Consider the following 27,692-nt stretch of genomic DNA (forward strand, 5'->3'; position numbering starts at 1 on the left):
GATCCAGTCTGGAAAATAAATGCACAAACAATCCAAATTAAATAAAATCCAAGAGCACCTGCTCAATGTTAATAGATTACTCAACATTTAGCGTATATTTTGAAGAATAAAAAACAACAACAACCCAGAGCTGACATTTTTACTGAAAATTAGCCGTATTACTGTGGAACAACTACAAAAAGCATTTCAGAAGGCTTGGTAATTGCTTTTCAGGTCACTAACTACGTTGCTGGGTTGTGTAGATGAATGATAACATTACCAGTATTAATTAAAAGTCATTTATCATACAAAATATAGGTAAAAAAAAAAAATGTATAGGGAAAATATCCAAATATTACAAATCATTATTACAGCAGTTTTGAAATGTGACTGGCCATAATTTCAGTTATTGTTGTGTCCATTTTTTTTTCAGAGGAACTGCGATGTAAATACATAAAATAATATAATGTAGCTAATTATTTTGGCCCCTTTTTTCTTTTTTTTTTTTTTTTTAAATTTCGCCATTTTTTTCTGCTACATTTACATGACAGTACACACCCAAACCAGCGCAGCACCTTTCTGTTCACTATCACGTTACACAGAAATAAGACTTTAAAAAAAAAAAAAAATTGTACATCTGCGCCTTCTTAAGACAAACGTCAAAAACGCGCAGCTGCATTTAAAGTTTGTTTCTTCTTAAATGCGACATACGTGCGTCCTTTAGCCTACCTGTGCGTCGGTGTTAACGGGCTCCTCCTTTAGCTCCTCGCTGCCAATTCATATATTAATTGCTGCTCGTAAACGTGAGCGAGGCTCAAGTAACGTTACCGGGAGGCTCGTCGCGGTTGCTCCGTCCGCGTCTCCCCCTCCTGCGGCTGACTCACCTCAGAAAATGACCCCTCCACGGATAGAAATGTCAGGCAACGCAGCGCAGACAAAAGAGGACGGTTAGTTCCCCCGGACTGTTAATAACCGGAGCATATGCAGCCCGTCCGTGCCGGTGTACGTTTCGCCGCGCCGCGCCGCGCCGATCCGAGCCGAGCCGGGGCGGCAACGGAGGTGGTCGCTCGCGAGAAAACGCGCTCCGCTGATAAACGTGAACCAAAGCGGAGGAATTAAAAAGGCAACTTTTACCTGAATGTTGTGCCGAAAATTCACGTGTAGCGACGGCGCCTTCGCCGCTCCTCGAGTTGGTAACAATGAGTGAATGTCCCTCCAGCGGCACCCTCCTTCTCCTCCTCCTCTCCTCCTCCTCCTTCTCCTCTCCTCCTGTCCTCTTCCTCCTGTCCTCCTCCCCCTCGCGCCCTCCTCCCTACGCGAGCGTCAAGACAGCGAGATGTCGAACGTGGCTTCCGGTCCAAACTGTCAAACTAAAAGCCCGGTCGACAAACGCACTGAAAGTCTTTTTTTTTTCTTCTTCTGAATGCCACTTTCCGATTCAGGTGTTCTTTATCAACGCGGTCGGCAATCTTTGCCATCAAATATAAAAGACTCTCCAGTTAACTACAAATGAATTGCAATTAAATTACACATAAAGCGGTAGCAATTCAGAGCGAGCAGAAGTAAATGACTTCTAATTTATAAACAGCACTGATAAAGAGCAATGTGCTCCAAACGTCACTGATGTTGTGATGTCACTAAATAAACTCTGTGCCTAATTTATTTTTGCAATAATTGATTAAAAGCTCTAAGCAGCCGTGCGTAAATCGCTTTAACCTTTTGTGCGTAACATATGCAGTCACACCCGGTGGTCTTGCACAGCTGACTCGATTACTAAACCACATGAGTAGATGCGAAGGCTTTTGAATTGTTACCCTTTTTATGTGTAATTTCATTGCAATTGATTTGTAGTTAACACGAGTTGACTTTTACATTTAATGGTTGAGATCGTCTCCTGCTAATGACTGTCTGGTTCACATCCACTCCAACATGACAAGAGGCAGCTCAGTCTGCGGTTGAATCATAAGGTCGCATTCAATAAATCTTGTTTTAATTGTTATTGTAAGTGGGATCAAATATATGAATCATTGTCTTCATCAGTGGTCTAACTTTGAACATGGATAGATGTGGGAATGCATATTTATTTGTATGATATTGTCAACTAAAAAAAAAGATTAAGGTGGTGAGAGGGTTTATTTAGACATATCAACCAACAATTTGAATGTTATGCTTACATTTTATTATTTCAAAATCTTAACAAATAGAAATAATTTACAAGCAGCACTGTGAAATAATTTAGTTCTGTATTAAGTATTGTTTTGAGTTCTGCTAATTCTGCTGGAATATTTCCATTTGCGCTCATTTACCAATTTACCCCACCCCACTAGAAATATTGCATTTTCCACACCCCTACAGTTATTATAATATATAAATATATTATGAATACATATGAAAATATAATATATTATACAGTTAGCCCATAGTTATGTTTTACAGATTGTTTTATAGGCCACACAGTGCAGACTGGTTCAAAAGTGAATTAAAATGTTGCTGTGCTTGAGTATTCATATCCAATAATAAGTGTCCAATACATAGCACTCACAGCTGACATGCTTCTGCATTACTTTGATGCTATAATTAGGATACAATAGTTGTACTTTTGCCAAACTGACAACGATTTTCACAACGTTACGAATGCCATGCACTGCCTGGCATGGCAGATTTTCTACTATTACTCTGAAGGCACGGTGGTCTTATTTCCGGTTCTGCTCTGTCTGTGAGTGTGTAACGTGACACACTTGTCCCTCTTTCTTCACAGCAGGTTTTCTGTCTTCGTTGTGCGCGACCGCCCATCCGAGGACGAGCAGGCTTTCTGCTTTTGAATGAGAAACTTCTGTGACTGGTGGGACTGTGGAGAGTTTCAGCTCCAAGAAACACCAGAATACTTGACCAGTCGGTTCACAGACACGACTGCATGGAATAATAAAAACAATTATTACATCATTAACAGGTTCATTTGTATTCGACCTACAAATGCCTTTGCTACTTCTCCTCCTACTACTACTATAGTAAATAATAATGATCAAAATAAAAACTAATATGCTTTAATATACAACATTTCAAAACTTTTACAAGGCTGACTTACTGTATATTTGCATGTATTTAACATTCATTTCAAGTAGCCTGTAAATGTAGGATGACTTCTGAGTCACATGATTGGCTTATTTGGAAAATTATACATTTACAATATCCAAAATATATTCCAAGTGTTTCCTACATGGAAGTACGCACACTGTGAACATATTTTTTGCCGTATCAGTGTGTCAGAGCAGATGGTGTCTGCAGTAATTGCAGTGTCAGGACTTCTGCACTACATTTGTCATGATTAGAGAGCCAGTGCTGCCTGCACACTCAACAAACTCCTCTGCTTTGCAGCAGCAGCAGCAGCAGCACCCCTCCTGTGCCTGACAGGCTGTGACAGCCAGTCCATGTAAGGAGAGTTCACTCACTGTTACTATGGAAACGAGTAAACTGTGCACAGGGAAGGGGGAAGAAGAAAAGAAGAGGGGTTGGGTGCACGGACACAAACAGAGAGAAAGAGTGTTTAGAAGTTGGATTTGTTTTGTTTTTTTCCCCTTCCTGCTGAGGAGAGTTAATGGTGAGTTACATACCAGAGGAGTTTGTGCAGGACTGTCCTGCTCACAGTGTTTACGGTGGTGTCAGGCTGGAGTTTGGACAAATGTTTCTTTTCCTTTCCCAACTCACTATTCTATAAAATGCAGAATTAAAGCTGGAGATGTTTTTAACACTGAAAAGCGATATAATAACAAAGACAGCCGTAAAATTCAGAAAATAACATCTGACAAAGTGTCCAGATTATAATATGGGAACATTTTTACATTACATTATTCATTTCAAAATGAAAGCTTAAATGTAATATATTGTAATAATTTTGGAGGCTAAACATAAACAAGGTGATGTGAAGGGGTTTCGCTGTGATGTAAACAGTCCTGGAAAAAGAATTATATGCTTCACACCTTAAAAGACAAAACAAAGCAGCATTGTTTCATATGAATGATGGTTAATTTGGTATATTTTACTGCATCTTTCCTTCCCATTTCCTCCAAGATGCCACTTGCTCCGAGGTCTTCCGTGAGCTGTACCAAGACGCGGACCACACTGAGCGCCTGGACTCCTCTGAACCACCCGCTGGCCAACAGCAAGGTCAGACCGGCTCATTGGGAACCAGAACTATCAACCGAAAGCTAGTTAATACAGTTTTCTTTTGGGATGTAGTGGTGGAATATATTTGCCTCCGATTTAGTGAGCATCATTTCAGCCCTTTGGGCCTCAAGATGTTATAATTATAACCATCTTTAAAGGGGGAATTTCTTTTTTTAAGGAGCGCCTCACAAGCTGAAAATGTTACAAAGTAAATGTTTTAATTTCATGTTTTTAAGAGTTATATAAACAGATTAAACGCGATATGATTTTAATCCACGACCTTAATTTTTAGCAACAGCTGCTGATAAATGTATCACAGTCATAGTTAAAGGCTACAATTTATCACTGAAATGTGATATGAAGCAGACGATAATGGGAATAGAAAAGGGGGCGGGGGGACTAATGTGTCAAAACTGTATCTATACATTAAGTAAGTATTTTCTCAGGTAAAGAAACGTACTCACAGACTGGAGTCAATTCAGGTCTGAGCTCCTCCAGGTGTTACAAAATGTTCACATAGTCGTGATGAGGTATAGATTCGTGTTTAAAGCTCCTGCTCGTGTGAGCAAGACCAACATTAAACCTTCTGCACCCTTGAAGCAAAAAAACCCATTCAGCCTGCAAAGTAGGTTCTAGTAAGTACAACCAGAAACACTGAGTCTTATTTTGGTTTTAAACATCTGTAAATCCTGAACAGGATTCACAATGTTCTGAAATGTTCTGTAAAGAAATCACACTTAGACGACGCAGATGTTTTTTAGTCATTTTGTGTATTACCTTTTTTTTTTTTCTTTACTATTTCCTTTGTTTTCCAGGTGTTTGAAGAGAGACGCAGGCTTCTGGCAAAGTGGGTGAGTTTCAGTGGTGGAATTTAACTATTTATATTTTTACTTAAGTATAAATTCCAGGTACTTGTACTTCACTTGAGTGCATCAGTTTAATGTAACTTTACATTTCTTCTCCAAACATGTCAGAGAAGAGGCAAATATTGTACTTTCTACTTCACTGCATTTGTCTGACAGCTTTGGTTGCTTTTAAAATGTAATTTCTTTATTCCAGAGGTCCTCAACCTGTTTTTCCTCTGAAAGCTATTTTGACTAAATGAAAGTTTATTTATGTGAACAATAACAAACACACACATTTTGTATCACAACAGCTTAAATTCAACAGGTGCATATTTTTTTATTCTGTATGCATTTCTCACACTACTCACATCTGTATCATATAAAACAAAACTATGTTTACTTCCCTTTCTGTTCAGTGAAATTCAATTATCTCCATATTTTGTGACTTTGAAATTGTGTGTTTCTGATAAATTGAAGAATTGAATATTCATATATGAATTCATATAAAATAAACTCTTGAATTCACTAGAAAATGTAAAAACAGAACTGTTTTTCTGAGCTGAAAAGTTGACTTTTTAGAGATACATGGTTGTTGGAGGACAGCAACACAACCTAAGATATGACGCTCTGATATAATATGATGTATTAAACTAATCAACAGTTTATAAAGCTTTAAAATGACCTACAGCTGTAAAATACACACTAATGCAGCAGTGATATTAATCCAAAAAACATCATATATAACGGGAGTATCTTACTGCACAATGAGTCCTTTTACTTTTGATATTTGTAATACATTTTGCTGATAGTAATTACATACTTTTACTTCGGTAAGGTTTTGAATGCGGGACTTTTACTATAGTTGAGTATTTTTACAGTTTGGTATTAATACTTTTACTTAAGTAAAGTAAGTGAGTAAGTAAGTGTAAGCTGATGATGAGGGACATTATTGCACTGCTGGTTAGTGAGAACAGTGTGAGCTGTCATGTGTTCATCAGTTTGACAGGTGGTCTGACGGTCAGAGGAAGGCGGTGCTGCAGGACTTGGTGCTGAGCGGTTCGGTGGAGCAGCTCAGGTTCCTGAGCCTCAGTGTGAGCCGACAGCTCCCCCTGCAGGCCGCGGACTTCACCTGCCTGCTGCCCAGAGCCCTCTGCCTCTACCTGTTCTCCTTCCTGGACCCACGGAGCCTCTGTCGATGCGCCCAGGTGCCCACTCTGACTCTGTCATGGGGTTACTAATATGGGGCTGTCTTTCATAAACCACCTTCTGGACTTTATCTGTTTGGAGAAAACGAATGACTTCATCCTCGGTGTGCAGGTGAGCTGGCACTGGAGGAGCATCGTGGAGCTGGACCAGCTCTGGATGCCCAAGTGTGTGAGGCTCGGCTGGTGCATCAACTTCTCCCAGACTCCCTTCGAGCAGGGCGTCTGGAAGAGACACTACATCCAGACCGTCCAGGAGCTGCGACTCAGGCCGCTGCAGGTCAGGAAATCAGATCCAGAGTCAGCTCAAACATTCTTCACCTCTCGGGAGTTCCTTCTCAACACTGTGGCTCAGAGGCAGAAATATGCAGAACAACTGGATGTAATTTAGTTAGAGGATATTCAAATCCCAGCGATAAAACTCTGTTGTCTGTCTCCAGACTTTCTCGTCCCAGCAGCAGCAGTTTGTGGTTCCAGATGTTGCAGCAGTCAGTAGACAAGAGCCAGAACCGGCCTTCATCAGCGAGGAGCGTCCAGCATCAACAACCCAGCGACATGGAAGCAGCTCCGGGATGGGATCAAGGAAGGAGAAGCAGCCAGCTGCACCGCCGCCGTGGAGAGACTCAGACAGATGTCCCAAAGACACGGTGCGCTTCAACTACCTGGACAACATGGACCCCGTCGAACAGGCGCAGACAGCGTGAGTTGATCGATAATTCATGCTGAACACACCGACCACTGGATGCACCGTGTTACTGCGGCACACCGTTGGTTCTTCACCTGCAGCATCATCCGCATCCAAAGCTCAGCCTGCAGTCTAGAAACCAACACAGTATATGACTAAAGTTGTCCACGTACTTCTCTTTACGCGTTAACTGGAAAAGTCTTTCACGTTTTCAGTCACATCTCCAAATCCACATTAGAAGAGTTGACAGAAAAAAGTCCAGCGTGTGAGATGGAAAGCAAAACCCGCAGTCCTCGTTCAAAGCTAACGCCGAGTCCTCACTTTCATCTCAGGAAACAACCTGAGGGAATTTCTCACAAGCGTTCACTTGGTTCAGAGGATGAACTGATTAGATGTCAAAGGTCAAAGGTCACTGTGACCTCACAAAACACATTTGTGACCATAACTCCTTGTTTTCATACATTCACTTTTGTCAAAATTTCATACAAATATCTAACGGGATAAAATGTTGAAGTGATGACATTTTTATAGGCCGAAGGTCAAAGGTCAGCTTCACTGTGACATCAACATGTTCTGCTAAAACACGGTTCTGGTCATTATTCAACACCATAACTCAGGAAGAGACTGTGGGTTGAAGATGTGTTTGAAGCGTCCACATTTTTGAATTTATTTATTTTTACAGCAACATCCATATTTTAAAATCTTGTCTATCAGCTTTCTTGGCCAAGAACACATCTCCTCCACCTGCTCGCTGACTCAGCCGTCTCTTTCCAGGCAAACGAGGAGCAGAAACTCCACCTGGAGCAGCGATGCGTCGAAGCCAGACGACGGGAAGAGGAGAGCTGTGTCTGAGGCGGATTACAAACTACGCAAAGCCAAATCGCTGGTAAACCGCGCTGCGTTCATCACCGCCGCCGTCGCCCCGCTGGGACTGTGACCTTCTGGTCTGGATCTCAGAGAGATGATAATCGCAGAGCGTTCTCTGGAGACTGTGCAACCAGCGGGCAGCGTGATTCATTATAGAGCGGCGTTTACACAGGGACGCATGTTAATGATGACATGAGAGAGAGAGAGGGGAAGGGGAGGGGAAGGCAGGGAATGGGATGGGAGGGGAGGGAAGGGGTTGCAGCCAAATTATGCTGATGATGGGGTTGGAGGGAAGGGTGGAGGAGAGGGTGAAGTAGAGGACACCGGGGCGTTTAATCTTCAGGGTTTGGTGAAATCATCATTTATTTACGGCCTCCAGGAATTACTGTGAAATATAACTTCATAACTTTTTTTGAGTTTTGGTTTATTAAGAGAAATCTTGTCTCTTTTTTTTTTCAGATGTTCCTCAGCTCCAACTGCAGACCCAACCATTCTCCTCCTCCTCTTCTTCCTCCTCCTCCTCTTCCTCCCCACCCTCTTCACCATCAAACTCGCCCCCCATGGGCATCTCACACCCAGGACCACCCCGTCACCAAGGAGACCGCCAAGAGCCTGCTCTGCTTGGCCCGCTGGAACGCCGGCATCCGCCCGCGGCCGGTGAGGACGCCGGTGCCCCGGCTGAGCGTGGAGGCGCTCAGGGCGTCCCAGCGCTCACACAGGAGCGCTCCCAGTAAGTAGTCACACACACACACGCGCGCGCGCGCGCGCGCACACACACGCACACACACGCACACACACACACACACACACACACACACACACACACACACACACACACACACACACACACACACACACACACACACACACACACACACAGAGTTCCTCTGGGCTGAATCTGATGTAACCACACAGCAAGAAACACATTCAGGGCAAATTTATGGGTTCAAAATGACTGATTCTGCAAGAAAGTGACTTTGTGCAGTTTGTGACCCTGTTAGAAATATCAGAAATATTGTAGGTCTTGTTACTGAGTGCTGAGTGGACATGAATTATTTACTGTGAACAGGAAAGCATTAGAAGATATTGCAATCTGCATCTAATTAATAGAACATCCGTTTAATAATATATAAAAACAAAAACAAAAATTATTTGGTTGAGTTGGTGCCACTGCTGGTGTCAGCAGTAAGAAATAATAATAGTAAAATTTGTATGTACTCTTGATTTAATTTGTTGAAATATATATTCATCAGGATGAACTACCATGTTTGTGCCACCACCATGATCTCAAATGTAATCTGGAGAATAAAGACTTTTTTTTAGGTTTTTGAAAGTCAGAGATTATTTTGTGGAGGAGAACCAGATTTACCTTAAGAACTAAACTGTGCTACAAATACAAGAACACTGTTGGACTGGTGGAAAAGTTTGGTTTGAGCGGAGCTACTAAAACTAAAGATTAAAAGGTAACAGAACTGAAAATACAAACATAAAGATGACAGGCAAAAGAAGGTAGAAGAATCCAGCAGCTGCAGGCTGTTTAATGAATTTGGTTGCACAAATATCGTCTGATTTTTAATGACTCCTCAGACTAAAACTTCTTATTCAAGATACTGGAATAATGTGTAGGCGGAGCTGACAATAAACATATATCGATTACCCCAGATGTGTATTTGGGTAATCTAATGTAAGAATATGTAAATCACGAGGACTGATACTTTGCTGAAGGTCTTATCCATGACCGAAAAGGCAATCGGGAGGAGATGGTGTAACGAGGGCCCCCTGCTGTGAGACAGCTGGGTATACTGCAGTTGAGGAGATATGAGATAGAAAGACACAGAAATGTTCTTAGAATTTAATATTCAATAAAAACACAATAAAACCCATCAGATAGATATTTGAACTTTAATCAATAAGAGGTGTACCTGAATGACACCGTTATGTGTTATGTAATAATAATAAGATTAAAAAAAACTCGTAACCACTTCAATGGAACAGAACCTTTGTGTTATTGGTGACATCTGTGTTTTTCCGACTATGACAAGTGTTTGCTGTGAAAAGCTTTGATGAAAACATGAAAACCAACCGCATCCTATGGCAGGACACACGTTTCCTGCTTTAAGCATTATTTCCCGGAATTGATTTATAAGAGAACCTCAATTCATTATTTGACTTCACTGACTTTTCCTTAATTAGTGCAGCAGGAAAAAGCTGTGCTGTCTCATAAAGCCATGTCAGCATGATGAATGCTGCAAACAGGCAGGAAGCCTGATATGACCACATGTGTGTTTGTCTGTTTATAAAGGTGATTGAGATATTTTACGGTTAATTATTTTCATGCACCGTGTACATTATTCTGTCTAAACAACTGTGTATTGTTAGATGAGAGACAATACGCGGGTAACTACAGCAGTAATATCACTGAAAATCTTCTTTCACATGATGACTTTGTTTTTCAAATTCAACTTTAAGTGAAAATGCCATTCATGAAGTATTCATTTTGATTGCAGGTACACCCCTGTTTGATGTTCAGCGCTGGACTGCGCCTGCATCACGCACACATGAGAGGAGGTGAAATATATCGCCCCCATGAGGAGGACAGCAGAACTACAGCGCGCAAGATCCAGAGCTTCACTTACTATCAGAAGACATGCAACGTGTAAACATCGCAAGATATACAAATATATTAGCGTTTCATTATTATTTTACATAATTATTTAGGAGAAATTTCTTAAAGTAGAGCCTGACCAAGACATCAGCCGCCAAACTTTACTGGACTATCGATATTGGCCAATCAGAAATATATTGATATCGGCAATAATGTTGTCCAGTATGTGCTATAAAAACTTTTTGTTACAGACCATAATACAGAAAAATGTATGTTTGGGGTAAATTGGAAATGGTTCTAATCTAAATTATATTCCAGTGTGGACAAAAAAACGGTAAAATATCCTGCTTTCATTACTTATCTTTGCCCCAAGTGTCAAGTGTTTGATAACCAAAATTAAGAGATTACAAAAAAAAAAAAAACTCCCCAAAAAACTGCATTTATATATACAGTAAATATAGATATGAAAAATAGCGACTGATTTTAACATCGACCCCAAAATCCAGAATCCCTCCGGCCCAACAAAAGTCTCAATAATTTCTGTCCTTAAAGAATTTATACTTTATACTTGGAGCAAAAAGTAATTGTAAAGAGAAAATAACTCATGAAGAAGAAATGTGTATTCTGCATGAGCTACAGTGTTTTCTGCCTTGTTGATATCATAGAAATATGTTTTTATTATTCTTTGAAGAATAATGGTGCTTCTTTTTAATAACTCTAACAGCTGTATTTCATTGTTTTATTAGTACGGGATGAGACGAGTCATTTCATACCCAGCGGTGCTTCAGCTGTGTGTCACCTGTAAATAACGAAGCCAAAGGAAACACAGTCCGTGTAAGAAATGTACCACCTTTATTGTCCGATCCACACATCCCATTCACGATGCAACAACAAAGCCAAAGCAATTCATATCAACAGTGAGTCTCAACTCCAAAAATATTAAACAATACGTGTCAGTTTAAGACAAAAAAAAAAAAAAAAAAAAAAAGATTCTGTCTCAGTGTTCAAAACGACATCTTGCATTCGGCACACAGTAGCATATCCTGGGCAGAGAGGAGCTTCGAGTACATCAGTCGTGACGGACGATGTGATTTTTAATAACCACTTTCAGTCCGATATGAAACATCACTATCATACGTACACCGCGCTTCAAGTCTCATGTTCACTTTACCCTCGTTGCATATAAAACATTGCATCCAAAGCATGGCTCACACACATGTACGTATATATTACTAAATACCGGAGAATGAAAAATAAACCGATGACGCGTTAATTTAATGTTAACTGAAGGTGGACGTGTTAATTGGAGGACATGAGCGGGCACGGATCGTTTATGTTTATGGCTTGTGGATGAAATAAAATGAAAAGAAATTGTGTTGTGCATAAAAAAAAAAGTGTTTCACAGGTTGAGTCCTAATATTTATCAGCTTATGTATGTCTTTAAGGCAAAGTTGTGCTTTAGTTCCACATCTTAAACCACAGGAGTGAAGTCAGTGTTTAGTCAGGTGGATGATGGTGTGATATAGTTATTATTGTAATATGTTAGATGGTAAAAATGGTCTGAAAAAAGGTTTTTACAACAGTTTTACCAAAATAAAATGTCTTCACCGCTCTATATGTAGATCTTTAATACACACGCTGTGTTTATCCACTGGTGGAAAGAGATTACAGTAAAAATGAACAACAGTCACAGATTGTCCAACCGAGCCAGAGCTGCTGCATGTGGAAGAACTGAAGGACGATCAGGGACGTCCATGGAGTCGTAATTAACCCGGTATCACGGCAAAGTGTGTAACACACCCTCCAGTCCACCAGAGGTCAGCGTCACGGTTTGATCTCATCCAGGCGTGAAAAACCACATGGTTGAGTTTAGGAGGAAATACAACACGTGGTTCGGGTAAGGCACAAAAACTACCTGGTCAGGATTCGGAAAACATTTCTTTATAGAAATCGACACCGCGTTCCCGAGGACTCCAAATCCATCCAACCCGCCTCCCTGTTTGTTTAAAATTTGTATGTCACATGACGTTCATCACGTTGTCGGACGAGAGTCTACTTTTCAGGCCAACTGTGACACGTTATCCTCGAGTGGACTGGATGTATTACAGACTTCTGTTGGTAGGATGATCTGGACTGTTAGTAATACACAACATAATGATGCTGCTTGAGGCTCTCATCAACCGCAACGACCACACAGTGTTTGCACGCTCGATCTTTCATCCAACTTCAACAGTTTGATTTAAGGCAAATTTTGAAGTGCTCATCGAGTTTTTTCAGGATTCTTTTTCCATGTTTAAAGGACACAAAAAGAGAGTTTACAGGGGCTGTGATGAATTCAAGCATGTCAAACAATATCAAAAGTCGTATAAAAAAAATTGTCACATTTTCCCTCCAGTGGAGACGAAGTGAACTATTCCTTTCATTCTGGAAAAACATCCAAATACCTTTAAAACCGGATTTGTTTTTTAATTCTTTTTTAAGAACTAAGAAAAAACGATTTATTTTTTTTCTACAAATCTTGTTCTGCTAAGAGAAACATTATTTATTCAGATTCAGAAGATATTTTTGGCCTTTCTTTAAAAAACAAACAAGTCACTCAGATTTAAAAAACACAATTATTCTCACTCAAAACTCAAAAACAATTGAATAAAGACATTTGGTGGGTCGATTGATGGGATTCATTATCGAAGCCTTTTCAGTCATGTCTACCTCTGCGGCACAGCAAACTCTGACATACTGGATCTTACTAGACGTGCAAAGTAAGTGTTTATGTTCACAGTGGATTTATTTCAACAGGTGCACACGGCTGGAGTTTAAAAAAAAAAAAGAAGAGAGAATTACAAGAATAAAAAAACATCCAAACGCTCTCAGCAAACCCTGACACCAACCAATCCCTTATCAGCTTTCAATATTTAGACCTTCACTGCAGCACAAATGTTCATCTTAACATCAACTGATTCTAGATTCTGCCATTGAATCAGATTATTTTTAGACGAAGTGAAAACACACGATTGTGATATAAATGATGTCAGAATATAAAATGTCCAAAACGCAGATTTATGTTGCACCTAAAACAACTGATGAGAATTTCATTAAAAGTCAAACACAACTAAATTCCATTGTCAAATAAAAGATTGCAAAGATTCATTAAAGGACATTTTCACGCTGCCTTGTTCATTTATTTCCAAGTGCTGCTTGCAAAGCTCAGTTCTCTATAAGGCTGATAGGTTTCCATCATTTGTGCTTGGACAGCTGTTAACAGCGGAGGCAGTTCATGTGATGCTTTCGTGTTTTTTTGCCAAGTAGAAAGAAGGATTTCTGGAGGGAATGACTATGCAAATACACACAAGTATTAACATCGAGTCTTTTTAAATAATGTAAACATATACATCTTATTTGAGGTCAGAGCAATGATCCTCTTCATATCTATTTATATATATAAAAAAAGAACAAATATTACTGGAGCATCGTCCGGATGTTCTTCGGAGTGGACTCGTCATTCAGGTGTTTTGTGGTGAATCTGAGGAGAATCAAACATCACAGAGTTCATTCAGGGAAACCTCATTTTACAGTAAATTAAACCACTTTACATCCTTTGAGCTTGGAATTTTCTGATTAGCAGGTCTGACGTTTAACGGGTTTGTGGGAGAGTCCGACTGATATTGGACTTTGATATTAGGTAGATATAAATAATCATTTAAACATAGTTATCAAACACTTTTGAAACTCATGACAAAGATATATAACGGAGGCTGGATAATTTAGAGTTTATTGTCTGCACTGACATTAACAGCATTAACTAATGTGGCCAAATGCTGAGTTTACTTTGTGACACTTCAAGAAACATCCAAAAAAAATCATTATAATTCTAATAATAATAATAATAATAACGTGTATCGATTGTATTTCTTCAGAATGATCTTCGTGAAAAACCAACAAGAGAGATTTCAATTGAAATACATGACAAAGCAGAACATTCACTTGAACATGGAACTTCTTAGAGCTTTTTTTGAGCCGAGTGGAGATTTGCGGACTACGAACTAACACAAACAAACGCTGCCTACGGATCCAAAGTTGTGTGAAATAACCTACTTGAGTGCATTCAGGAGACCTTCGACGTTGTCTGCCGGCTGGTCCTTCAGGACTTTTATGCAGCCTTTCATCTGAGGACAAATGAACAGGGTCAGACGGAGTGTGTAGAAAAACCAAAGGCTGCATCACTAAACACATCTTTTCTGCAGCTTATAAGACTGTGTGTGTGTGTGTGTGTGTGTGTGTGTGTGTGTGTGTGTGTGTGTGTGTGTGTGTGTGTGTGTGTGTGTGTGTGTGTGTCTCTTACGTCTATCTTGGAGGACTTGTTGAAGGCGCCGTTGGGATGGACGTGGTCATAAAGAATGATGACCCCGACCATGACCCTCATGCAGAACAGGAGTGTGTCCTCACTGCTGAAACGACTTGAATATTCCCTGAATACAGAGAGAGGAGAGAAATGATTAGATCAGATAAGAATGATGCAACAAGAAAGATTTGGGTCGACGCTGAAGAAGAGTGCCCGAGCCGTCAGTGACCGTTTCCCCGTCTTGAAAATCAAAACTAGCGCTTCCGTGTGTATAGAAAGTGTTGTGAATGATTCACGCTCTTTCTACACATCTGTCAGGTTTCCCACATGAAAAACATTTTACAGACTTTCAAGGCTTCTTCTTTTAAATTCGAGGAGGCCAAAAAAGGATGAAATAATTTTCAAACTGCGGGAAGACAAATCTCAAATCACAGGACATGAAGTGTTGCTATGGTAACAGAGAGATTTGAGTCTTATTCTGAGTTGTTTCTGTCCGAAAGACGACCTTCATGGACTTGTAAGGCTCGTGAGAACCCTTTTTTTCTGTGTGTGTGTGTTCGTGTGCGTGTGCGTGTGTGTGTGTGTGTGTGTGTGTGTGTGTGTGTGTGTGTGTAAAAACATCTTAACTCACGGTGTCTCTAGCATGACCTTACAGACACTGGCCATGGTGCTGAGACAGTCTGTCGTGTTCTCCAGTGGAAGAGTCTTGTTCTACGTTGGTACAAACAATGATTATAAACATTTGTATTATGTAAAAAACAAAACAAAACAAACAAACAAAAAACCTCAAACCTAAAGTAAATATATTAATGGACACATGGAGGCAGTGAAAAAAGACGACGGGGACACTCATATTATCGCGGTGATACGATGACCCTGTTATCAAACAGTTACTTATTCACACAGTCATGTTTGTGTCCCGCTGTTGATTTGAGTTCTAAGCTAGCTTTTTTTTTGGGCTCCATTTTATATCCAATAAATATTATAAATATAAATATCCAGCTCTATAGATGCTAAATTTTGACCAGCTGGTCACTTTGTCTGTCTGTCTGCCATTTAGTGCTGAGAACGTAGTGTGGATGTACCAGAGCTTTGTCTCTGGAATCAACTGATGAGAGCAGTGATCATGAATTAAAAACTGTAGAGTTCAAGGTTGTAAATACAAAACAATGAGCTGAAAGATGTTAAAAAGCTCCTTAGAGGAAAGGGGTTAGGTCATAAGAACATATCCTCATATTTTTAACGAAACACCTTAATGTGAATATTGTTATTATAATATCCAAAATCTAAGGCGATATTATATTACAATAACGATACAATATTAATACACGGCCTGGAGAACTGCAGAGGTGAGAAATAGTATTGTGTAAACTCATCACTTGAAGTGAAACCTTTCATTTACATGCAGTCATTTGATCCATTGTTGAAAAAATTATACTTATAGCTGCTTTAAACACAACAAAATAATGTGAAAAACATGATTACAAGTTAAGATGAGATGTTTGACACTCCTTCTGGGTGGAATATTTGTGTAAATGCAGATCCTGTACAGTTTTGAGAGCCACCGTGTTATGAAAACTGATATCTCTAAGTATGACAGAGAATTTCAGAGTCAAGCTGGAACCGAAGAACAAGCTGTTCCTTATTTTCTGACACGTCTGTGCGTCAGCTCGGTCAGATTCAGTTATGTAACATCAGTCCTCTCACCTCCGTCACAAAGTTTGTGGTTGCGTTGCTGAGTGTTTTCAGCATGGGCGTGGCCTCAGCGTAGAACAGAGACATCCTGTTGGCCATCTCATTGTTGACTTCGCTCTCGATGTCCAGCTGAGGATGCAGAAAGACCACAGATAAACGGTTCAGTTATCGGATGTCATGTATCTGCGACTTAAAAAGAAAAAGATCAAAACACAGTGACCACATTGCTTTCGTCGGTCACTCTAATATTGCTTCCTCTTTTACTGAGAGTACACGGCAGATACTAAATATTTATGAAACATTATTGTAAGATACAAATAGAATTTAAAATTAGGACGACTCACGTTCATGTTGTTTATCCGGTTTCGGCTGATGGTCCGTCTGTAGTAGCTGAAGTCGTTCTGGATGGCAGGAATTCTCATCTGAAGGAAAACAAGGAAACGTTCATATCTAGCACTTTATGCTCAGAAAAGATCATATAATTTCATAGAAGTGGGGTTCACTTGCAGATGTTTGCTAGACGCTACAATTCACTGATGTTCCCTAAACGCTTCATATGCTATTAAAAACCACCAGTTAGCTGCAGTCTCCTTTCACTGAGACGCACAAAACTCAGAGATATGTGGCCAAAAGCTAGTTTGAAAAGAATGAAAAAAAGTTTTTTTAATTTTTTTTTTATTAAAAATGTATTGAAGTTTAAAAATCCATGTGTGGTAAACACGGTATCACAGACGCTGCCGAGATTCATTCCTGCTGTAATGTAGTAAACGCTGTGTGCTTTAAAACTAAACGGAGGAATTGGCTCGGTGCCACGACAGCATTGACGTCGGCCCCTCTGAGTTTAACCGGAGAGTTTCCGGCTGACCTTGAGCTCATCGAAGCGCAGAGTGAAGTGGAGGATCTCCGCGAACTGTTTGGCCAGCGCCTGCTCCCTCTCCAGGTGCTGAGTCGGCGTGAGGGGCGGACATGTCAGGGACTCCAACAAACTCTGCAATGCCTTCTCTGCACGCACGCACGCACACACACGCACGCGCACGCACACACACACACACGCACACGCACACGCACACACACACACACACACACACCAGAAAACTCATATGATATTCACCACTTACAATTCAAGTGGTCGTGCATATGAAGCAGAAGCAAACAGTTAATCAACTCATTTTGTTGTATGACATTTCCCTCGGTTCCTTACCACAGACGAGCAACACATCTATTGTCTTATAACCTGTTCAGTTGAGTAAGGTTCAGCTCAGCAGTGTGATCGTACCTAGTCTGAGAGAGAAGCTGTAGAACTTCTTCAGTCTGATGACGAGCGGGCAGACCGAGTTCCACGCTCGCTCCTGCAGCCGGAGGTCGTTGGGGTTCTGGATCGCCTGGAAGAACAACAACAAGGAAGCAGCAGAATATTTCAGAAAGGATCATGAACCAGCAAGTACATCACAGTCGGTACACGCTGCATACCGGATTTGATTGGCGGCTTGTTCTGTGACTGTGCAGTTGAATGCAGATGTTGAAGGGTAACGGCAGAAACCAGGTTTGTAAACAGATCTACGATTCGACTCGCATGCAGGAACAAGACGTGTGAAGGGTTTGTGTTACCGATGGGTCGGGATTTTGGAATAGTCATAAAAAAAAAAAAAAAAAATAAAAAGTTTATGTGTCTATCTTCTGAAGTATATTCACCACTGTTTATACCTGGTAGTAATGCATTACTACTGCCAGAAGGTGGCGGCAATGCACCCAAAAGCTGTTTGCTTTCACCCATTAAGACACATTTACCACAGCTGTGCAAAGATCTCACAGTCCATCAACAGATCAATAATCAATGAATATCTTTGTCACCGGACAAAGTCAGTTTGATGTGCGCTGGTCTCAAGAGACGGACGCCAGGGACACGCTTCTCATCTGCTTTGTTGGGGAGAGGGTTTTTAAAGTTTGAGGGTATTTGTTGACCTCAAATTAATAGCATCAGTGAGTCTGTGTGTGTGTGTGTGTGTGTGTGTGTGTGTGTGTGTGTGTGTGTGTGTGTGTGTGTGTGTGTGTGTGTGTGTGTGTGTGTGTGTGTGTGTGTGTGTTTCCTTACATCTCGGATCTCCTGGCCGGCTCCTTTGTACGCCTGCAGGCCCGTCAGGATGCTCTCAGAGTCCTGGAGGACCGAGTTCACCTGGTTCCACACCTCCCGCTCTCCTTCTGTCGCCTGTGCATCTTGACACACGAGTGCGAACAAAGGCGAGCCCACGCACAAATGTTAATGCACACGCATCCAGATAAAAACACACACATCAGGATGATAGTTAGCTACCGAAGCCACCGTAAAAACACACACATTAATTCTCGCTTTTTCACATCAAGAATCCTCGAGTGATTTGTAACTTGTAAATAAAGACTTCAATGCAGCAGATTTAACTCTGCCGTCGTCTTTTACACTGGAGAGCTTCACATTATATTCATATTGATGTGAAATGGCTTCCATGAAAGAAACGATGATGAGAGCAGTTTTACTCATCACGACTGGGGGAAACACGGGGAAGTGTGCTGAATGTTTTTGCTGCTTAAAAGAAACTCATCAATGTTTGCTTTGTTTTATTTTGAAAATCCAATGTTTAAATGATGATTTAAAAAAAAAAAAAAAAAAAAAAGGAGAATAAGAACAAAAACATTCAGCATCATGATCTGTGTGGGTCAAAGCTAAAAGCATCACTTTCAGTCCTTTTACAGTCAACCACCAACATTTACTGCCTTGGACGTCCACTGAGATGCTTTTAATTTGAAATTCAAATCCAACACAATGTCTGTTTAAGCATATTAAGTAATCAGTAAGTTTTAATACCTTTGTAACTGAACACAATGGAGGTAGATGCATTTACTGCATTTTGCCTTATGCTTCAAAACAAACCCTGTTTTCTCTTGATATCGTCAACATATTTGATTTCTGGATGCACTAAGGCAGCAATGTTTTCATATTTGACTGTGAAAGATGTGTGGCAGCTCTTGGACAGATCACAAGTAGAACCTGTAGTGTAATCAATAGTTGGTAATTGAAATAAAATGTCTGTTGCCGCCACCAACCCACAGGTTCAGCAACTTTATGTTTCCTGCATGTTTTTCAGCATGAATGCAGAGTATGCTTTGACATGTGCTTTAATCATTTTCAATGTTCTGCATCTTTAAATAATCTAAAAACACCAGTGCAGACTTCTGTGTTCTCTGCAGTTGTTAGAAAACACTAATGACATGTGAGCCGATGTGAGCTCTTTAATACGACACATAACTACAAGGTGTGTGTTAGAAACTCGGGAGTACGAGCTTCGTCTATCACGACCACAGAGACTCACTTTCTGCTGCAGCAGCGCTAAATATAGAGCATCACTGACATTAAAACTCTGTCTGGGGTCTGTTTTGCATTTGAAAAACCTTGCACTCCTATCATTTCCTCTCTGCTGGATAAACAAAGCCTGAGGTTGGTTACATTGTGAGCGCAGCTGAAATGCCACTGTGGAGGCGTATTGTTCTTTTTCTTTTTTTTTTCCCTCTCTCTTTCTGCAGGAGGTTTAAACAAAAAGGCCAAAGCAGATTTATTTGCTTTGTGAGAAAAAAATGATCTCATTTGTCTGTATTATATATTAATGCTGTTGCTGCAGTGTCCAAATGTGGGAATGTTTGATATCTTCACACTAATATATTGAACTGATACTGATTATATAATGACAGCTACAGAACAAATGAGGCAGACGCACCATGATGTAACACACTGCATATGGGGACCCGATCAATAAAGTGGTAGTGAACATGCCGCGTGTGTGTGTGTGTGTGTGTGTGTGTGTGTGTGTGTGTGTGTGTGTGTGTGTGTGTGTGTGTGTGTGTGTGTGTGTGTGTGTGCGCGTGTGTGCGTGCATCAAATGGTTCATAATTGCACAAACAGGGGCATGCAGACAGCAAAGGTCGAGGGTCAGACTCATGTCAAGCAGAAGGACAGGCAGAAGCTCACTTTCAAAGTCAAGGAAAAAGTTTGGCCCCTGTTCAAGCTCTGTGCAAGTGAGCACGTTTAACAGATTCCCCATTTGGTTTCTGCAAGAGAGAGAGAGAAACACAGGAAGGGAAAGCAGGTGTGATGTTAAAAAGTCATCCAAAAAAAGAAAAGAAAAAGTTATTCAGACAGAGATGGGAGGTCAGAGCTGATAGAGCAGGAGGTCGTGACCGAGCGGAAGAAACAGGAAAAACAAAGCGAAGGAGGAAAAACAGAGGAGCATAGGCTGACTCCTTCGAGGCTTCGTCGCCGAGAGCTGACGGAAAGGAAAGAGCCGAGCAGGTGTTACACCGTCTACCCTCCCCCACACCTCTCTCTCCATCCTTCTTTTGTTCCGCTCCTCGGCCAGACTTACTTTCAAAGTCCAGGAAAAAGTGTGGATAGTTCTCTATTTCCCTTGTTAGGACTTTTAGCAGGTTACCCATTCCAGCAAACCTGATGGTCAAAATACAGTTTTTAAAAAAAACACAAAAATATATACAAGACATTTTCAGACTAAACACATTCATGGTATATTTAACTGTGTGGCTGACTTATGAAAGACAATCATGACAACTTGCAAGATGAAAATATGAACTTTACTCGAGTGTGACTCAAACCCACGGACGCTGTTTCTATTTGTTATGATTGATGTTTTCTCATATTCATTCATATTCATTTCACACCAGTTTCATGAAGCTATTCTGGCTGCCGGCATCTATCAACATATCAATAATAGAGGAAGAAAAATAGAACGGGCTTCCATTTTCAGGCACAACTTCTGTTTCGGGGGGGAATTCTTTTTTATAAAAGTCGATATTTTCACTTTCACTTTTTGCTTCGATTCAAACTTCTGTATGTGCGATGACAACTACACACAGGAGCGTAGTTAAGAGGACTCATTTATAAAGTAGTGCTGAAAGTTGGATATTTCAGTTTCCAACATCTTGCAAAAAGAAAAAAAAGTTGAGCTAGAACTAATAATCATCAATTAATCTACTGTTGATTTTCTCAATTATTTGAACTACGAATGGACAGAAATAGTGAAGACTGTTCATCACAAGTTGACATGTTTTGTTAAAAAACCCAAAAAAAACCAATGATATTCAGTTTACAGTCACAGGAGACCAAAAAAGCAGCAAATATCCTCAACTAAGAAACTAAAACAAAGATTTTAAGGTCATTTTGTTTGAAAAAAAAAAAAAAATCCTGATCATTTAATTTCTGCTGATTATTTTTAAATGAACTCTTAATGCAACTAATTGCTTGATCATTTTCATCATCTTTAAAAGTACAGACATAAAACTGAAGTGGATATGAAGCATTCTAACTGTCCAACTCATTTAAAATCCACAAACATTACACAAGTGGAATTTGTGACTTTACATTGTGGAGCTGTGAGTGTTTCCTGGTCATTAAAGTTTCCTTCCACCGCTGCAGAACAAAACCCGAGAACCAGTTTTTCTGCTCCTTTGGACCGAGGCTTTTCTAAACGCAGGCATGCAGTCCTAAATTACAGCTACACTCCATAAAGCGTTTATTGGAGGCAAAAGGCAGAAGGTAGGTAGCAATTTCCAGGGAAAAGTCTTGCTCCCCAGCCATGGAGGGTGGTCACACACTCTGTAATCACAGCAGGTCTTAAACTTACAGTAGCATAATATGAGGCCATGAGTACAGTAAAAGGGAGAATGTCACAATACTTCATAGGAGGCAGATGGGAAGAGAATAACCTGGATTCAAAAGACTTAAGCAGATGTTGCATTCATGTTAGGTGGAAAGGAAGATGTGATGTCTAATAAAAGCTTTAATAAAATAAAATAAAGATGATTTCTAAAGTCTGTAAAATCATTTATTTTTAAAATCGTTTTTTACGTCTGTTGCAGATTGACACTAAGAAGAAACTGAAAGGGGCACAGAGTCTTTTCTTCTCCCACACAGAGATGCAGCTTCCCTCGACTTAAGTCACAGAGTGAAGTGACAACAAAAGAGACACTGTGCTGCAGCGTGCACATGATAATCACACTGCATTTCTCTGCACCGCCTGCAGCAAGCTGACGACTATTTTTCAATCACGGTATTCATTCCTCATCTTGGACTCATCAGAAATTCATACACACCCTCCTGGATAACGACACTCATATAGTGTCCTACACCGGCGGCGTAGATGCAGGGGAAATGATATACCCTAAAATGTGTCTGATTATCAATTTCACGCAGCTACGATACTGTTTGGGTTAAGTACACGGTTGTACCAGTAGGGGGCAGTGTTGACTCACTTGTACATCTCTTGAGGGATTAAAGTTGTACCATCAGTGGCATGTTGCTACATGTGCTGTGGCAGCCTTATTTTTTTAATTTTTTTTTTTCCAGGCGAAGCGTAACCTACGGCTATAAGTTCTGCAACAGCCTCAGCCAGACTCGGGTCATCCTGCCCGCCGGTACCCGGGAACCAGCACGGCTGAATGACCAACACGGCAGCCACCTCTGAGCAAAGGGAATGTTTTTCTTGGCGAGTCCCTCCGACCATGTGGCAATAACAGTCCAGTGAAGCTAGAAGCAATGTTGGTTTGATGTGCCCTTTAATTCAAGGCATTTTCAATTCAGCGCAAACCAAAACATCTGTCACATCTGTCTCCAAGTCTGAGTAGACGCAATCCATAAAGGAAAGTTGACAACATATAAGATGCAATAAATCCCTGATTGACGACAGGCAGCAGAAGGAGGAGGAGATGCATTTCCCCTTTTAATCATTCCTTTGAATTACTGCTGACCGCTGCATCTGTGCACGCTGCGTCCCAGAATCCTGTCTGACAGGCAACCTGCCACACAGCAGCTGCTCACAACAAATATGAATATCATCGTTCCCAGAATTTAACAGCGCAGAAACCTGATCTAGAAATAATCTGAGCAAAATCCTAAGAGAGTTAAACATGCCAGTGTGTGTGTGCATATTCACGTCTCCAACGATATCAAGTTTAACTCTGACGTAAACAAAAGAGCTCTGACGGCTTTCTCCTCTATTTCTTGTCTCTTAAGCACCAAAGGAGGAAATGAAACAAGGCCTACAGTAAGAGAGGAAAAACAACATCAGGAGAATTATTTATGTCTTGGTGAACACAACCGCCTCTTCATGCAAATAATGTTAAACATGTGTAGCAAGCGAAAAACACATTAAAACTATATATATATATATAAAAAGATCCACATTTAGTCCTCCTCATCCTCTGCTGTTTATTGATTTTGATTGCAATGACTTTACACGTGATGAAACATTGTTACTCATCTTGGGAGGAAAATCACATTATATAATGTAAAATAATGAACAAAGGCCTCTCTCACATCACCTGGAACCTGACATTAGATATACATAATTACCATTAATAATAAAAACTAGTAATGGTATTTATTACACCTGTGCTTTTCATGCAGTAACGCGTCACAACGCGAGTATGCAAAGTTGATGTCGTGGTGGAGCTTAAGCTCAGTGGTCAGTTTATTAGGTACACCTAACTATTACCAACCCGTCCGGTGTTACATGTCAAATTTGGTTCACCTCTGATCCCATTTACAAACTTGTTAGTAATATGTGGTATAAAAACAATATTAATGGTCTACTTGCATGTCTCAACTGAAGTCACTGAGCTCTGAGATAGAATGGGAATCTAATGTAATGCTATTAGCACTTTCTACCACTGATGAGAGAGAGAGGTTGATGGAGCAACCGGAGAGTGCAGCAGGGAGTGAGCATGAGAGCTGCTGAGGCCGCAGACTTAACTTAGTTTGGCACTTACGTAATGCAATCATGTGTAATTCAACGGATCAGCTGTGGAGTGAGTTGAACTACAGATGCAGACTCGTGTGTTTGAATGATGTCTGCGGTATAAAGAACTAACCTGGGACAAAGACAAAGGCATGTTCATACAGTATCTACTCAGCTGTCTGTGACTTTTCCTGTTATCACTCTTCAGTCTTACTACCAGATGGGGAAGGAAAAAGTAGCCTGGGAATTTTCTTGTCTCCTCGGTTCCTCTTTCACAACCACTTATCTACATGGCCTGGACTGAAAGTGTGGAAACTTTGACTTTTCTCTTTCCCAGAGTATTTACCATCAGCAGACACTGGTGACATTAAAAAGGGAAACTCCACATATGTGTTATAAAGGGATATTTCAATGAAGTATGTGCTGACGGTGGTACAACAAACCAAGAAGTATACAGTATGTGTGAGACAACAGGTATTTTCTCTTTGTATTTCCCTGTTATTCTTTCCATGCTGTTAATCAACTTGTATTTCCTGAGCAGTAAATCTACCTTCACAATACACATCTGTGGTGCCACAGGTTATTGTAAGTGGCAGAAATTGACAGAAACTCCCCACACAGCCCACTTGTCCTCCTTCGAACCTCATTTTAGACGTTCCTGCTGCAGTCCGTGCTGCTGTCTCTTTATAATTAAAGCAAATTCTATGCACTTAAAGCAGCGAAATGAGCTCCTGTTTAAACTTCCTCCTCTTCTGTCTGAGAGTCTCAATCAACTTCTGCTCAGAGAGAAATCAAGCTTTCAGCAAACAGACAAACCAGATGAGTTACAGGCTGGTGGATATAACTGTATTTCTACAGTGGATAATATTTACCTGTAATATGGACAACGCTCTAACAAATCTTAAAGAAGTGTAATCATCAGATGTCAACGGTACTTTCACATCTAACATCAGAGTGTTTGTGCTGTTAACATGATGTGGATCTGTGTTTTTCATGAATGGAACTCCTTTAATAATAAAACAAAGGTCAGCGACACCATTAATATCCTGATATGTGTCAAGTAAGAAAGTGTCCGAGCAGTAAAGAAGACGACGAGACATGAGCAAACATGGATGGAAATATATTCAAATTATAAATGACCTTTGCAAATGTTTAATTTGTTGGACTTCAAGGACACAAATAATGTATTTTGTTGAGACAACTTTTGTTCAACAAAACTGCATGGAGCACCTCTGACAACATGTTTAATTTTTTTTTTTTTTAAAAGACAAACCAGAGCCAAACCCATCTTATCCTCAGCCTGCAGCTGTTCTTTTACAGCCTCTCAAATTTGCTAAAGCACATTTTAATTCTATTAAATTCAGTTTTCATCTTGTTCTCCTTTCTACTTTGCAGAATGGGAACTCCAGACATAAGCTCATTTATGTCTTTTCTAATTATACAAAAAATGCTTTAAGCCCCACAGTCAAATTCATGACCTGAAGAAAACTCAGTGTTTAATCTGTCTGAGGATATGTTATTAATGTGAATGTAGCAGATGCCTTTATGCATCATTAGTCGATTTTAACACTGATAATTGAAATAGCTTAACACTGCCATTATATCCTTTAACATGGAGACATTTAAAAATGCAGGTACTATTCTGATATTGGCTCTTTCCACGTATAATATAGAGAACAGTCTTTTCAGATAGTATTTGTTCGTTCAACTTCAACAGTGTGATGTGGATTTCTTTTGGGACGCCTCTTCTCCCATCCAGATCCCAGAAATACTGAATAACTGCACAATATTTCCTTTTACGGGCCGAGAGAGCAAACTTCACCAGCTATCGAGGGAGAAAGTTTTGGGCTTAACAGAACAAGTGCACACTAATCCCGGCTGTAATCATCTAAAGCACAACATTGTTGTCGTGCTGCTGGGTCTCAGCGGCAGCTTAGAGTCCGATCCTGCAACAACTTGACTGTACTTGCCTGACAAACTTTCTTCTAGTGTGTGTGTGTGTGTGTGTGTGTGTGTGTGTGTGTGTGTGTGTGTTTTGTGATGTACCTTCTCGGGTGGAGGATCTCAGGTTGCCGTCTATATCATCCGCTTTCTCTTTGTCTCTGAAACAGCAGGAAAGAAGGAATTTGTGTTAAAATCAAGTATCACTTAGTGGAAATATATGAAACTGGAAAAAAACAAAAAAAACAAATCACACAAGATGTTGTTAAAATGTGTGCGCGAGTGTGTGTCTGCCCCCACAAGCATTTTGCACTTCTGCAAGCCGACAGGTGGAGTATCAACTTTCCACATTCACCAACTTCCCCTTTTTCTGCTGACATATTCGAGCCTTGAGCAAACAAATACAATCCTCCTCGTCACAAAACACACCACTGAATTATTCAGCGGTGGAATCTAAACCCTCGCCTCACCGTCGTGTCCAAAAGAAAGAAGCTGATTAAGCCTCTGTCTGCTGCATGTTTACTGGAGTATTAAATATCCTGTGACAAGCTGCGGCTGCTAATGGTCATTGTGCTGCACTGTAACTCGCTGCAGGGTGAGAACAGAAAATAAATAAATACATGGCACTGTCATATTCTGTCAAAATTTGGGGTGGTGCACATCCAATGTGACATTTCCTGTCCCGTGGGAGAGGAAACTAGAAGTCGAGTCTCTCGGTTGGAGGACTCCGCCAACCAGTCGAGCTGCAGTTTACGTCCACGTCTGTCACGACTTTAAAGCAATTTAATAAGAGGTATTTCTTTTTGGTAAAATGGATGCCGTCACTATATAGACATGTATGATTCCAGTTAATAATTTCCAAAAATGTCCAGAACAGAGCAAGTTCCTTGTTTGTGTTCACGCGCTCAATAAAGTTGATCGACAAGGTTTCACCCGAGATTAGTGTCAGCAATTCAGTATCCGACCGAATGTGAAATATGATCACAATCTCATTTCTCATCAGTTATGCTGTTGAATAATGACTGGAAAAGTGTTTCTGAAGAAAACATTTTGAAGTCACAGTGACCTTCGACCTTTTGGATACAATCATTTTATCCTGTCAAGAAATTTGCGTGAAATCTTTTCATATTTCGCATATAAATTCTTAATTTATGAACACGGATGAGTTTTGTGCATCACTGAGTCCGAGTGAACATTTGTGTTACAATTGAAGACATTTCCTGAGATTATTGTGCTGACAAGCAGCGGACGGACGGCAGCATAAAAACTAACAGGACGATCCTAAACTCATCATTCATACTTTTCATCTATTGAAGTGAGAAAATATTTGATTCTATCAAAAAAGTAACATTTGAAAAATCTTAACTAGTTTGTTTTGATTTTGTCATTTTGTAATAGTTGCTTTGTAAATTTGAAACTTAACTGCGAACAATCAACCTTGAACCTTGAACTTCCTGCAGGGAAGTGATGTCGCCGCTGCTGGACCAAAGTTTCTGGACCTACTTTTGGACAATGTCGAACACGTATTGGCTTTCAGCTGTGAAATATCGATTCGTGTAGGCCCACAAAACCTGCTCATCCAGACGCAAGGAAAC

The 27,692-nt window shown here is 40.4% G+C and overlaps 2 protein-coding genes across 3 annotated transcripts in view; one reads left to right on the forward strand and one right to left on the reverse strand.

The window, feature by feature from the left end:
• Positions 1–3,523: 3,523 nt before the first annotated feature.
• Positions 3,524–11,157, forward strand: fbxo16 (F-box protein 16). Its single transcript, XM_069703142.1, has 9 exons — positions 3,524–3,577; positions 4,048–4,143; positions 4,959–4,994; positions 5,987–6,193; positions 6,306–6,470; positions 6,631–6,890; positions 7,650–7,761; positions 8,202–8,472; positions 10,250–11,157. The coding sequence occupies exons 1-9, from the start codon at positions 3,575–3,577 to the stop codon at positions 10,312–10,314; spliced, it is 1,215 nt and encodes a 404-aa protein (XP_069559243.1). The 5' UTR covers positions 3,524–3,574; the 3' UTR covers positions 10,315–11,157.
• Positions 11,158–11,176: 19 nt separating this feature from the next.
• Positions 11,177–27,692, reverse strand: part of fam49a (family with sequence similarity 49 member A) — a 34,785-nt gene continuing 18,269 nt past the window's right edge. Inside the window, exons 2-12 of one of the 2 annotated variants that reach the window (XM_069703150.1) lie at positions 26,203–26,258; positions 20,379–20,458; positions 18,474–18,595; positions 17,658–17,763; positions 17,247–17,383; positions 16,726–16,803; positions 16,394–16,510; positions 15,318–15,397; positions 14,687–14,813; positions 14,440–14,510; positions 11,177–13,867 (exon numbers count right to left, since the gene is read on the reverse strand). In XM_069703150.1, the coding sequence (XP_069559251.1) occupies positions 13,804–13,867; positions 14,440–14,510; positions 14,687–14,813; positions 15,318–15,397; positions 16,394–16,510; positions 16,726–16,803; positions 17,247–17,383; positions 17,658–17,763; positions 18,474–18,595; positions 20,379–20,451 (975 nt within the window). In that variant the 5' untranslated portion in view covers positions 20,452–20,458; positions 26,203–26,258 and the 3' untranslated portion in view covers positions 11,177–13,803. Of the gene's footprint in view, positions 13,868–14,439; positions 14,511–14,686; positions 14,814–15,317; positions 15,398–16,393; positions 16,511–16,725; positions 16,804–17,246; positions 17,384–17,657; positions 17,764–18,473; positions 18,596–20,378; positions 20,459–20,772; positions 20,853–26,202; positions 26,259–27,692 lie in introns of both variants that reach the window. The other variant, XM_069703151.1, reaches the window with a different exon arrangement.

The sequence above is a fragment of the Brachyistius frenatus genome, unplaced genomic scaffold (genome assembly GCF_029030835.1).
Source record: "Brachyistius frenatus isolate BFR_SWC_R1_liver_20210118 unplaced genomic scaffold, ASM2903083v1 Contig_44, whole genome shotgun sequence".
Classification (NCBI taxonomy): domain Eukaryota; kingdom Metazoa; phylum Chordata; class Actinopteri; family Embiotocidae; genus Brachyistius; species Brachyistius frenatus.

Bases quoted from the DNA above. Each gene is read 5' to 3' on its own strand.
- fbxo16 (XM_069703142.1), top strand. The intron at 4,144-4,958 runs GTCAGACCGGCT...TTTGTTTTCCAG, and splicing joins ACCCGCTGGCCAACAGCAAG to GTGTTTGAAGAGAGACGCAG. The intron at 6,471-6,630 runs GTCAGGAAATCA...GTCTGTCTCCAG, and splicing joins TGCGACTCAGGCCGCTGCAG to ACTTTCTCGTCCCAGCAGCA.